Raw genomic sequence first — 14,106 nt, 5'->3', positions numbered from 1 at the left:
CTATTATTACAATAATTTGCGCGCGACTGACGTCCGTTAAAATGCAATTTTCCTCCGTCAAATTGGCCTGCATTTTTTTTCATTTCGCATTACCTGTCACTTTCGCAAGTTTAATGAACTTGATACGGTATTATCTTGCTGCATACCTATACACTTTTCGCCAGACATCATCGATAACGAACGTCAGCTGACTAAAATCGTACGCGCGTACGTTTTATAAAATCCTGATACGATTGATTAAATTCCGTTATTGTATGCAAACCGAAAGTTTGCAATTATTGTTGGAACCGGCGGAAGCGTTGTTGTTGGACGAAAGGCGAGGTACGAATATCGAACGACGCTGTTCAATACAAAAACATCGAATTTATTCGAGACGATTATACAAGTACAGAAATGACAATAAATAATATATGCGATGGTAACGTGATATAATAAATAAATCGTAACATTATGTACGCCTACGTGTACGTCACAATAAATATACCTACTACGTATACTTGATAAAATGCAAGTGGGAATCCTTACTCTCTAAATGCGCGTGTATAAAACGTTCGGGTTATCACGCCGCGTGTAAATACCAAGTAGAAAAATATCTAACATTAAAATACAAGTACATATTATTAAGTACCGGTACAATATAAAACTTCGATTGTCTTTAATGCAAACATATTTTCATTCAGGAAGAAGAATGCTATGTCGTTTCACGACGATCACACGCGCAAGCGAGTTAAACGCGTATACAAAATAATTCTTATGATTCTTAAATGGTCCCTCGATACATTCGTAACTAAAGAAAGAGACGCGTTTCGTCGTCTGGTCCAAATACTCGAATGGAACTAAAAAAATAAGGGAAAAAACTGTAAACCGCGCCATCTTGTAATACCGCTGGTCTTTCGTGTTCGAAGCATTACGAAAGCAATTAAGAAGCAAAACATTGAATGATAAAAGTGTCATGTTCGCGACAAGACGAGATTCTACGGACTGGCGAAAGAGAGAAAAAAAAAATTATATGAAATTAAAAATTATAAAAAAAAAAAAGAGAAGATGCGATTACATCTAAATACGTATCCGTACGCGTTAACGTACGTCACTTACAATAAGTAATGCGCCTATGTATAAAACGTAGGAACTCTGTACGTACGCGTACGCTGGAGATATCACAGCTAAAAAACATTAAGCTTTCGCCTGCTTATGTTAAAGCTACAATAAATAAGTTTGACGAACCGTCTTGTTCGGCGATTAAATCGATGACTCTTGCGTCGTATCGTCAATACTTTCGTACGTTTCGAAATCTCGATACCGTTGTCGAGCTTCGCCTTGGGTGTACGTATTTACAATGAGCCACGATCGATCAGTATAATTCGAATCATCGCATCGACGTACGCGGGGATCGCGTGCAATGCGAAGAGTCACAAGAGAAACAACATTTATACCTGCACATTACTTTGTTGTAAAAAAAAAGAAAGAAAAGTTTGACACAAAGTTTCGACCCTGTCCACCGAACAAACTTTTCCGCAGCTACATACGTATCTTTCTGTTCCGACAATTTGCTATGAAACTCTTATCGCATTTGACACGCATCGATTACGTTCTAAGTGTGCTAATTTTATACTATCGTTTCTTCTTGCATGTACAATATGGCTAACAGTTTAAAGTGGATTCGTCCGCGACAATGATTCGTTAATTGTTTAATCGCCTCGTGAAACAAATCGATTAAAATTGCGCCGTACGAATCGAACTTTTTTTTTTTTTATCAGTGTTATTCGCTATTCTTGTTATTAAGTATATTATTAGATATAATACTGTTCTGAAATACATTTCTTAATACTGGTATCTAGTATACAATTTGATTCTCAACGACGCTTTAACTCTCCGCGGTACCAGATGTCCGAAAAAAAAAAAATAATAAAAACGTTAACTCCTTAATACGATTGTCGTTCTCGTCTAATTCTATCGCAACACTCTTAATGCTACCACATTGGAACAAACTGGCAAGATTTCAAAGTAATAAGCATCTACGAATGATCGTAACGATAAATAAAATAAAATAAAAAAAAATCATTTGTCATCGACAACGTGAAAGATGTAAAAACCTTTTTTAAAAGAAGCTCGACAGGCAAGTAACTTATGGGACGATTCCAATGCCAAGAACATAAATAAGTCACAAAGAAAACGACATTCTGAAACGAAGAAAACTCTCAAAGTGTCTAAAGCAGCGGTCCTTAACATGATATTTGTCGTTTACGATAAATCTTCCAAATGCGAAGGAATATATATTCGATGCACGTTATTTAAATTAAGCGACGAGAAGAAATTATTTAAAGGGTGCCCGTGGTAAATAAAAGGTTAGGAACCGCTGGTCCGAAGGAACTAATACGTTGATACGTGTATTAGATTGTTCTTTTAAATTAACGCTTGAAAATAATGTTCTAATCACAACAACAGAGAGTTCAGGTCCACGAAGAAATAAAGCTGATTCTTTAAAATAACGTTAAGGCTGCCTGTTAAGCCTCTTTTTCTTCAAATAATCGAGAGATTTCGTAAAAGTCGAGGGAAACCCTCGGCGAGATTAATCTCATCACACTTCCGCGAGCTTCTTTTGTTTCTTTCTAAACAGTCTGTTTCTCGGAGGACCCTTTTTCGGTCCCTGAGGCAAGGAACTATTCTGACCAGCACCCAAGGGATGCTTCCGAACTGGCCTGGTTTGCTTCTTACTCTTTGATATCCTTTTACCCTTTGGCCCGGATCCTTTGTTAATAATCTTTGTTCCCGGATTCTGTCTGTCGGAGTCGCAGGTTCCTGGTCCTGGTGCAGTCGCGTTACGAAAGGCTTTGGTCCAGGCGTTTAGAAACGTTTGATACAATCTGATTACCCCCCAATCTTGAATCAACATCAGCGTCAAGTCGCCCTCCTTTGCCCAGTTCGAACTCTCCGTGACAATTTTGGCGGTATGCGCCGTTGGTATTTGCAGACCTAAAATTAAGATAGCAGTCTCCACTTCGCACAACACCTGCAACGAAACGTTTGAAGTTGAAACGTCTGTCGACGTAATAATACCAGTTTATAATAATATAAATTATTCAATTTTAAATTAAACGAGACTTTAAGAAAATTTTATTGATAATACTACGACTAAAATTTTGTTTCAATTCTCCCTTCATCGTCAAATTTGTTTTTATTGTATCTAAATACAAAATATTTTTAGAAGTACTGGAAATTTAATGTTTTAATTATATAATGATCAGGAAAATTGCTATATACAAATGGGTTAAACGAGAGGTTAAATATGTTTAATCATATTAGAATCGTGCGTCGAACGACACTTTTCAAATTCGTAATTTAATAAAATCGTAATTTATGAAGTGACATAAAATAAATGATCCGCACCCTGAGGATCTCATTGTGCATTTGCTTGATGATCTCGTTTCTCCTATTCATCGTGAGATCGACGTTGATGTTGGACTTGAGACGGAAAGCTCTGAGATGGTGGAACGTGATGGCGAACCTTTGAAGCGAATCGTGAAGATGTGGAAGCGCACGATCAGCTTTCTTCCCCTTTTCGAGGCACCAAACCTCCCTGAAATACCAGTCGAATTCCTTCTCCGGGAGCCAGGGCATTCTGTACTGCCCCTTCAGCACTTTGTACACCTGCAAATGAAAGTCGAGATATTGCTTTGTCTAAATATTTTTCAACGTGTTCCGCGGTACAACTCGTGTACACGATTTCTTCGAAACCAGACAAGTACAAATTGCGTCACTCTTCGTGGAATTTATAGGTTTTAGTTTCAGCCCCGAGGATGCTGAATCTCGTCTCAACGTCACAGGTTTTCTTACAGTTTCGTTTTGGACAACAAATTTGGGACTTAACGTAATCTTTACTCTCGAAACACTCGATACTCTAAATCACTTTCTTCAAATGGTTCTGAAAACTCTCCTTATATTTTACAATCTAAAAATAATCGCAGAAAGCAAAAGTAGCAGTCCTTGGAGGTAGTTAAATGGTTCGTCTTCATTTTATTTTATAATTGTGGTCAGTAAGGTTTGCATCCTTTATATTTTTAGTGAGTCCCAAAGTACACTTTTAGGATGAATGTATTATTACTAAATTACTATTTACTTAGGTTTTGAGGGTCTTCGAATCATAAAAAGAATTAGAAATAAATTGTGTTGTTCTATGTTGCAATAAACACCTGCACTTTCTGCTACTAATCCTCCTTTCTTTAACTTGTTTATATTTCTTTAGCTTCATCGACTCGAGTGACCGATAGTCACAATTGAAAGCGATAAGATACGCAAACAGGATCGACTGTCATACAGGAATTAAAATAGACATTTTTCTCTCGGTCAATGAGTCCTCGCGAGAGTATCGTCGATGACTTCGTGTGATTTTCTCAACGAGAGCAAATCTAAACAGGGTTTAATCCAACTTATGTTCAATTATACGATATTCTGCTCACTTCCAAAGAAACTTCCAACCACGTGAAATTAAAAATGATTCTAGCGAGGCCGTGTTTAGACTCATTTTCAATCGGAAAGCATCGATAATGCAAATCCATTAATAATCCTCTCATGAATATACGGTGAAAAATATTATGTAAATTTTGATTTGCATTAATGGTTGACGTACCGATACGCGTGCGAGACTAATGATCGATTTCTGAAATATCTACTATATTCGATAACAATTTCCCGAGTGGACTTCTAATTCTTGTCGAAGAGTTCCTGCAAACGCAAAAATTCATAGGAAAAGATTGAGGTTGTAAAGAAAATCTTCCCAATATTTGGCCATAATTAGTTATATGTGCAAAATAGGAACAGTATTTTTACTAATTTATATTATTTAATCCTACAGTTTTACGTATTGAAAATTATATCGACGTGTGCTTTTTTTAAGACATTTCAAAAATTGTTTGTGCAATTATTTAATATCTCGCAAAAGAAGCGTTTGAAAGAAAAATAATTTTTTCCGTGATATTGTTTTACCTATTCCTGACATCCACGTCGATTGTCAATCATATCGATTTCATAGATTAAATATCATAGTCAATCTAATAACTTTGGTGCTGATATATTGATTTTTCTACATTCCATCATGCAGGACCGAAGAAACTATATTAAATTTAGTATAAAGTATAAAACACTGTTTTCTAATGTTATAAAATTGTTGGAGGCATTCAACGAGTACTCGCGTGCTGAGAAAATAATTATTATAATACTAGGTTTTATCACGAGTCAATGGGCGTCGTAATAATATCACATTAGTTATTTGAGCAGTATAATCGAAAAAAGGCCAATCTTCTCAATCGTAAATGGCCGGTTTGATGAAACCATTCGATTTCAGCTAACAAAGCTCGGAAGTAACGCAGAAAATAAACGAGCGTGCCTGTTCATAAAAATGCAATTACGCTTATGCGTGGCAGATCGTAACGAATGCAAATTACAGGCAGAACAGAAAGTAGGACTTTAGCACTAGTAATACTCTGTTGTGCGCACGTGCGATTCTACCTGAAAGAGACGCCCACTCTCATATACCCTAGCGCGGTTCAGTGATTAATTACGAATCGCGGTCAGGTCGGGAATTGCGATTTACCTTCGAATATATCTCGTGCACATCCTTGAGATGCAACCTGTAGTGATTCTGAGCGACTCTGAGCTGCGTTCGCACCCTCTTTAGCGTCCTGTGCACGCTGTGTCGCTGGGGCATCTTCTTGAACTGCATCGCCACCGGATTACCACACGGCGCCAACCACCGATCCATATTATTCGTGTTCGATACGCCTGTACGAAGGCCGTACGCAGGTACACCTGAAACCGTATTCAGGCCCGAACTCAGGAAAAATGCGAGGCTCGTGAAGGTAATCGTCTGTGCCACCGAATCTGCAATACAATGGAAACAACACATGTCAGAAGAATACCTTCCATGTAGGCCAATTCATTTTTCGGGATCGAATTTGTAGGCAAGGTGCAAAATTTTGACTAATGAGAACGATAATCGAAACTTTCTGACACTGGATTCGAGAAAATTTATTTTACATGCAGACTTTATAATTCAAAGTTAAATTTTTATACACAGCTCAAAATAGTATATAATATTCGGTCATGTTTATTGGATTAAATTTGTGTAGGAATTATTGGTCGATATTTATTCACCATAACACTATTGTTACAAGCATTATGTAACCGATCAGCTTCAAATTAATATTCATTAGTAAGGGTTTTATTTTTGAATAAATATGTCTATGATTATGTTTAATTTTATGCAGATAAAAGTTACAAAATGTTGTTTGCCCAATAGCTATTTAAAACTCTGTATAAATATAAACGAAAACACTAGATATCAAAATTTTTAATTAAAAATGTCCTGTCCTGTCAAATTACTTTTCGTTTTAAGACACTATTCACTATAAATATAGATGATTGTTTTGATAATAGAAAGTTACATTCACCTTCAAAGATATATCAAAAAAATTTCAAGAAAAAGTAAAATAAGTACATCAAGTCCATACGATTCATACTTGATTATTTTTTAAAACTCCATATTAAAAATGTACATATACAAATTATGTTTTCTTTAAATCGATGTACTAGTCTTTAAAATTTGCAAGTATATCAAGTAAATAATTCTAAACGTTCTATAATATAAATCTAGTTTTCGTTCATAACAAGATTGCAAAATAACAAAATTGACTCTTGATATTTTTCTAAAATTCTAATGTGAAAGTCAGAAATATCGAACAGTCAATCGAGGTTCGCTTACACGCGTTTTAAAGAAATCCTATGCAACTAAAATTCAATTCTGGCCTCAAGTGCGTTAATATTATCTCGACACCGGAGTTCTAATCGCCTAAGTAGAAGATCGAGAAACAATTGAACGAGTTAACGTTGATTCGAATTCAAGTAACGCGTCGTCTTACTTACAACTTGCCCCACAACACGTCACGGCTAATACTCGACCGATGAAATCATTTAATTGTCAGTTTGAGATATGCATCTCACTTTTACGAATGTTCGTCGTTGAAAAATGTCAGATCAACGAATATAGAGACGATAGAGAGATCGTCGAAAGGGAAAGAGAAGGAACTCTTCCGACTTTCACAGTCGGCGTACCTACATAGATACGTAGGTACCTACGTTGCACCTACGCGCCAATTTAACAGCGACCAATCGTCGCCCCCGCAGTAGGAAATGGGTTGCAAATCGGAGAATCAGGATTTATTGCGCAATTAAATGTCCCGGCTTACGACTTCCTTCGCAATTCCGTATTTCGCGAACTCACCCTGAAGGCGTATAGATCTCTCGAACTTTTTACGAGGCCAGACCCCCGCCAGGTTAATAAATATCACGCGAGCTTCATTATTGTTGAATTTCGTGTAAACGTAAACGAAAACGCCCATTAAAATTGATTTACTCGCCGTATTATCAAACGCAAATTACTTTCGGCCCAAAATTTCAATAACGCACGAGGTGCGAAGTACGAATGATTCATCGGGACGATCGTATTTTTTATACTTTAACAGTCACGCCCCCGAGGTGTTCCGGGTTATTCGCATAAACTTAACATTCGATACACTTCGATGGTGTACTTTTTATTTTGGAGTATTCCCAGTGACGTTTATGGTGTTCGAAAGTGTACATTGAGGTTTACCTGTATCCAGCGTGTATGACGACAAGTTCATTAAAATTAAAAGATGCTGGAAGAACGTTGCAAACTTTTTCAAAAATACGTGACCACGAGAATAACCATCACCCTTTATTTAATTCCAAAAATGTCATTTTGAATAAAAAGAAGTGGAGGTCAATCAGAATATCAATAGAATGATATTAGATTTAAAATCACTTAAATTGGTAAAAATTAAAACAAAAAATATATATCACTTCTTTTGCTGATTTTTATTGTTTTCCATACTTTAAAGTGAAATAACTTGAAATAAATAATAAATAAATAAGCTTGCAATAATAGATGACAAACTAATATCAAATATGCGAAAAATTCTCGAAAATATAATTTCAAGCCATGGATATCGAACTTTTTCCTAAAATTATATCTACATCCGTGCTTTTCACAAATAATAATCGTCTATTTAATTCTCTAATTGTAAAGACACGTTTCAATAAAATTGTGTAAAATAATACTCATTACTATTTTCTGAATTATAAAATACTAAAAAGCAGTTTCAACTTACTTTCAGTTCAATTTAACGTCAGTTTCACACAGTATGAACGGTTGCGACGAAATTTGATCACAAATTATCGGGCTGACTCGCGACGTGACTTAGGCGATTCGCGAATTTGTGATCGACGAAGCTATCAAGCGTATCGATAAAGAGGCCCGGGACCACCGCGGGGGTAATTAAAGCGCGTTAATTGCCCGTGCGTGCGTGTACATCCATCCGAAGCGTCGGTACGAGTGTTCAGGCGCGAGCTGTCACGGCGATTCGATACGATCGTTCATGCAATTCGCACGTCAGTCACGCGTGAACGAACATACGTCTTAGCGCAGTGAACAGCAAGAGCGCACGTGTGTCGTGCGATGATGCGCACCTCACATCCACGCTCAAACTTTTCCAATGAAATCGAAAGATCGATTGGAAACCGTGTCAAGGAATGTTTTTCAGTTCCGATTAACGGCTCCTTTTATCTTATCACGCTACGAACTCTCTATTACAATGGTTTTTAATCCTTTTGGCAGTTTCATGATCCTGGGAATGACGTTCTTAAATATTAGTTAAATCAATGGATTTCCAATCTTCCGAAACTTTGTTACTTTCTGAAATATTTTCGGTTCTGAGATCGAGCTTATTATAGAATTTGCATGAGATAAGAAAGGATTTAACGTTATCGAGATAAAAATAATCGGTTGAAAGAAGTCTGCAATGTTTCCAGGCATTTGCAAAGTTCGTTTCTCGAAACGATATTGGAGAATTTTGGATTCCAATTCCATTTTAGCAATGTTCTATCAGGGGCTTAGCTAAGAAAGCTTGAAAGATTTATTTTAATCTAATAGAATCGAAAAAATAATATGTCCTTCCTTGTTTCGAAACGTATCAATTTGTAGGATTTAATGAAGAGAATTCTATTTGGAATGATATAATTGTATAAGCGAATTTGAAATACACCAAGCACACAATCTTTTTACACAAATTAATGTCATATAATAATCACGTTTGTCTTTCACAACCACTCGCTGTCCCGGGTTACCCATTCCTTCTGGAACAAAACACTTTCAACCCTTTTTCACATAAATTAACATCCAACAAAACTACAGCGTGGCACAAATATTCGATACAAATCTCCTACAATACCCAATGAAATTTTCAGTTAAGCATAAAATGCAGAGTATTTCTTTTTAAAATGTAAGCTTTCCACAATAAAAGTATCATTTTTCGTTCCGAAAACCCAGGGTATTCTGCGTGAACGCGTCAAATTAAAAGTTTTATAAAAACAAGATCAAAGCAGTGACAAAACATGGAGGGTCAAAGCGAATCATAATCATACATACGAATACAAACTGACCTAATTTACGCCGCTAAATCTTGTAAAGTATTACAGGTGGGTAGGATAAAAAGTCGATTCCGGATTCAATGGTATATATTGTATTAACGTCGATATTTCACTTAGAAACTCGACAGCGAAAGCACGCGTTGCCAATCCAAAATTAACTGCACGGCCTAGCCAACTTTCAAGACGTTCGATGCGAACGGCTTTGACAATAACTAATCCGCTCACAATGAGAACAGACAGGGTTCGGTGCTGTCAATTGTACGGGGGCATTGAAAATTGTTCCCGGTCTCGATCCTCCGTGCTGAATTAAGCCAGTATTCAGACGTTAACCGGAAAGTTCTAACGAACGTATCTCTCTCGCGTATTTAAATATGGACTTAGCCTAACAATAAGTCACGATTCGATTAGCCCGTTGCACAGAGACTGGAGGGAGCCGTCGCACGTGTGTATCTTATCGTAAACTCACGCCTCCTCTTCTTCTCCCGGAATTGCTCTCCGACGCTGGGTTCCAGGCAACTCGTATCGCGAGATATACATACCGCGTGGGTGTACGCAGCCGCCGTTAAAGGTGCACCCCATATTGTGTATACTTCTAACGACCATCGCTCCCAACTGTAACAATTTGCATCGCCAGTCATTCCGGTGCACTCCTGGGTACCCGGTGTTTTCCATTTCCACGATACTGGACCACGAGAACTGGTCGTCTCTTTCAAAAAGAGAACGTTTTCTTTCATTTGCCAAAACCATTGACGCGCGTGTTGCGTTTCATTTTTCGAGAGCCAAGAAAGTGCAGCCGTGTCCCTTTTGGTTTATTTAGACAATAAATAGGACCGATCTCTGACCTCTCTTCATTCTGGCAGTTTCAGACGTGCCCTTCCAAGTGTTCCAAATAAAGACAAAGTTTAGTTTAAAAAGTATCTGAACTGTATGTTTTATTTTTATTCCGCTATTTCCAATAAGAGCAAAATTTACGATTACTCGTGTCTCATCGACACGGTTTCTGCGTTATCTTGCCGGGGTCGCTAAATCGAGAAGAAACGATCCGATGGTTGAAAATCGTTACGGAATTTTAGATCGCAACCTTCGCGGGTTATAATAACGGTGGTATCTGGACAGCATCCCAATGATCCGCATTCCGGGCAATGTCGTGTTCGGAAGATTGCTTACTCCGATGTTTAATACGTACGTTCGACATCTCCTGATCGGTTCTCAAAGTGGAATTGCCGCCATTCTCGCGATGGATTTCCTGTATGCCGGTAGTCGGCCGATCGGTCGGCCCTCCGGTGATTTGGAGAAAAGGGGCGGAGAAGAGGGTGGAGGGTAGAGGCCTTTTTTTCCGCGGTGAAGAGGACGAAGATTGTTGGTTTTGCTATGCCAGTACCTCGGTGGTGAATGCCCCGAGGCGGCAAAAGGCGGTTGCTGCTTTCTGAGAACGGGTCGGAGTTGGCCGCACCGGGAGCGGTGATTGCGTGGTGATTAGCCTCCACCTTCGCCTCTTTCGGCCGAACAAGGGAGAAAAGAGAGAGTACTGTCCCGGCGAAGACATTATCCCGAAAGAAAGAGCGCAATATCATTGCCAGACACGAATGTGCCCGGCAAATTGGCAGATACTGACAATCGATGCGTATTTCGTGTATGAAATTATGAATTAACGCAACGGGACGCCGAACGATGCGTGCTCTGAGCATGTAGGATTCCCCAATAGTCACAATACGCGGGGAACAATAACGAAACGTAACGATAACAGTAATTTTTTGTTCCAAGAAAATGAGACGTGTTCGCTGTAACTTTTGTACCATTCGTTTCTTAAGGAAAAGGTATGTTCATTCTAAGAATTCTAATTGTGTTGAAAAAATATGGGAGTAACTGTCTCGTACACTCGAACACTGTGAAACTATAATTGTAGTCACAATTAAGCGTGAAATTACTGAAGTAAGTGCGCATTAGTTTCTTACTTCAGAAGCGAATTATTCACAATCTTCAGTATATGAAGTGTAAGTTATGCAATAGAACGGTTGAACATTGTTGAGCAAATATTGAAAAAACTACGTCTAGAGTGTTTTCGTAACCATACAACCGACTTCATTAATGTAGCAAGATTTCAAGGCTCGTCCGCGTTAGAGTGCCTCCTGCGTGACAAATCCAATCTTGTTCTCGCTTCCGACCAAGCCTAACAAATATCAGCGAGTTGTAAGAAACTTTTGTATTTGATGGATTTTGTAAATGTCAAATAATTAAAAACAATTTGTGCAATAATATTTTCAAGATAGAAAGTTTGAGAAGCATTAATTGCTAAGACCTCTATTCCGTGTAAGCACATGAATTAATAAATTGTGTGAAGATGTTTCGATGATTGCAAGATCAGCTCTTTTCTTAAACAAAATTGTACATTTTTGTATGTACCAATGAATATCTCTTATTCTTACAAATTGACTACTTTAGAAGTTATTTTAACTTGAGCTTTTCACCATTCTACTATATTTAGCTCCAATTTCGAAGCTAAAATTTTTTTCTTGTCCCAAATTAATACATGATAGAAAGATTGTACTGAACCATGGCCCATACGTTCAACTATCAACGAAAGAATTTCTCGTTAGAAGAGTATTTTTATAAAATGGTTTTTCTCCAGTTTTGGGGGTAAATGCCTTACTGAACACCGAAACGTTGGCTATCGCGAACGTTGTAGTTTAGGAACACGGTCTCATTAATGCGACGTCATTGAAAATGGTAAGTGGGACGCGTTTCTGCATCTCCTCCTGGCAGCTTCCCTCTCAGTCTCTTTCCACATACGCGTTGTACGAGCGCACATGTGCGTATGCACAAATCGTGTTTGTACACCGAAGGTGTACCATCCTCATCCGCACCTACGACAAGAATATAGCGTACTATGTGCGAATACACCGGTGGGCACCATAGGAAGAGGCAGGTTATGCACAGCACGCAACATTTAATACGAGACGCACGCGGAGGGTCGTCGGGGAATAGTCTGCAGAGGCGTCGAGCTTTCTCCTCGCATCGAATCGCAAAACGATACGATAACGTATATCCATTAACCTTTATTATCGCTACACCATCTCTTCCGTCGAGCATGAATCCACTAACGCGGATTGCTCGACGACTTCCTATCGAATCAACCGTTCAAAATAGCAAAACTCCCGATCTCGTCGTACTTCTTTCCAAACGACGTCTATTTTCTGTACGAGATTGGAAAACCAGATTAACATCGATCCCGAACGATGTCCTCCGCCAATGAAACCCGACGTTACGGATGCGTCAGACAGATTACCGGTGCGCAAGAAGATTTGCATTTTGTCTGGCGAGACTAGCGCGTCGGATATTCCCTGTCAGTGGACGACCCCACCCATAAACAGCCGCTACGCCGAAGGATTTTAACTCGCCAGGGTTGCACGTTAACCTCCATCCTTTACCTTCCACCCGCCAATTCTGACGCTCCCAACTTCCTTTTGCTCCTTCTTTGCACCGTTCCTCCTCTTCCACCTTTTTCTTCCCGCTGGTCCCCCGTTCGTCGTCATCGTTGTTCTCGTACTTATTCGTTTCTGTCGCCTATTGTTGTTCCTACCTGTTACACCATCGTCACACTCTCGCTATATTCAAGGTATGCATCGATTTCTTCTCTTCTCCATCCCCGGTGGTCGTCATTGTTCTCACATTTATTCATTTCTGTTGTTGTTTATACTTGGTCGCAATCTTGCACTATTCAAGCTATACATCGATTTCTTCTACTCGTCATCCAGGTGGTCGCTATCGTTGTTCTCGTATTTACTCATTCCTGTTGTTTATATTTGATATACCATCATACATTCGCATTAGTGAAGGCTTCTTCGACTTCTTCTGCTTCTCATCCCGGTGGTCGTTACCATTATTTTCGTATTTATTAATTGCTATTGTTGCTTCTACTTGATACACTATTGGTCGTCATCATTGTTTTTGTATTTATTCATTACTGTTTTTCTTTATACCTGACATGCACCATCGTCATAGTTTCATATTATTGAAGGTATCTATCGATTTCTTCTGCTCTCTATCCAGTTGGCCGTCATCGTAGTTGTGTTTATTCATTTCTGTTGTTCTTTATACCTAATACACCATTGTTATAGTTTCATATTATTGAAAGTATGCATCGATTTCTTCTGCTCTCTATCCAGTTGGCCGTCATCGTAGTTGTGTTTATTCATTTCTGTTGTTCTTTATACCTGATACACCTTTGTCATAGTTTCGTATTATTGAACGTATGCATCGATTTCTTCTGCTCTCTATCCAGCTGGCCGTCATCGTAGTTGTATTTATTCATTTCTGTTGCTTCTCCCAGTTGCACCATCGTCACAGTTTGTCGTCGTGGAAGGTATCCCATGATCGATTCTGCAGTACTTTCGCGTATACGCGTCCGAAGGTGCTTTACGGTATTACGACGATATGGATCACTGATGTCATACTGACGTCATCTATCGTTTATATCCAGAGGTGACAGTCTACCGTTGGCATCGGTGCAAGCGTTGATCGGGAACGACGTTTCACGACCGCATCGTGGCAAGAGAGGTTGAGGGGGCTCGGAGCGCTGGAATGCACGAGATCGGCTACTACGGC

At 38.7% G+C, this 14,106-nt stretch overlaps 1 protein-coding gene across 2 annotated transcripts in view; it reads right to left on the bottom strand.

The window, feature by feature from the left end:
- Positions 1 to 1,931: 1,931 nt before the first annotated feature.
- Positions 1,932 to 14,106, bottom strand: part of LOC143347792 (uncharacterized) — a 41,773-nt gene continuing 29,598 nt past the window's right edge. For both annotated transcript variants that reach the window (XM_076777318.1, XM_076777326.1), the window contains exons 2-4: positions 5,591 to 5,877; positions 3,388 to 3,648; positions 1,932 to 3,010 (exon numbers count right to left, since the gene is read on the bottom strand). In XM_076777318.1, the coding sequence (XP_076633433.1) occupies positions 2,579 to 3,010; positions 3,388 to 3,648; positions 5,591 to 5,877 (980 nt within the window). In that variant the 3' untranslated portion in view covers positions 1,932 to 2,578. The remainder of the gene's footprint in view (positions 3,011 to 3,387; positions 3,649 to 5,590; positions 5,878 to 14,106) is intronic.

The sequence above is a fragment of the Colletes latitarsis genome, chromosome 2 (assembly GCF_051014445.1).
Source record: "Colletes latitarsis isolate SP2378_abdomen chromosome 2, iyColLati1, whole genome shotgun sequence".
In the NCBI taxonomy this organism is placed as follows: domain Eukaryota; kingdom Metazoa; phylum Arthropoda; class Insecta; order Hymenoptera; family Colletidae; genus Colletes; species Colletes latitarsis.
The sequence above is the reverse complement of the archived record's forward strand: the minus strand, read 5'-3'. Positions and strand labels throughout refer to the sequence as shown.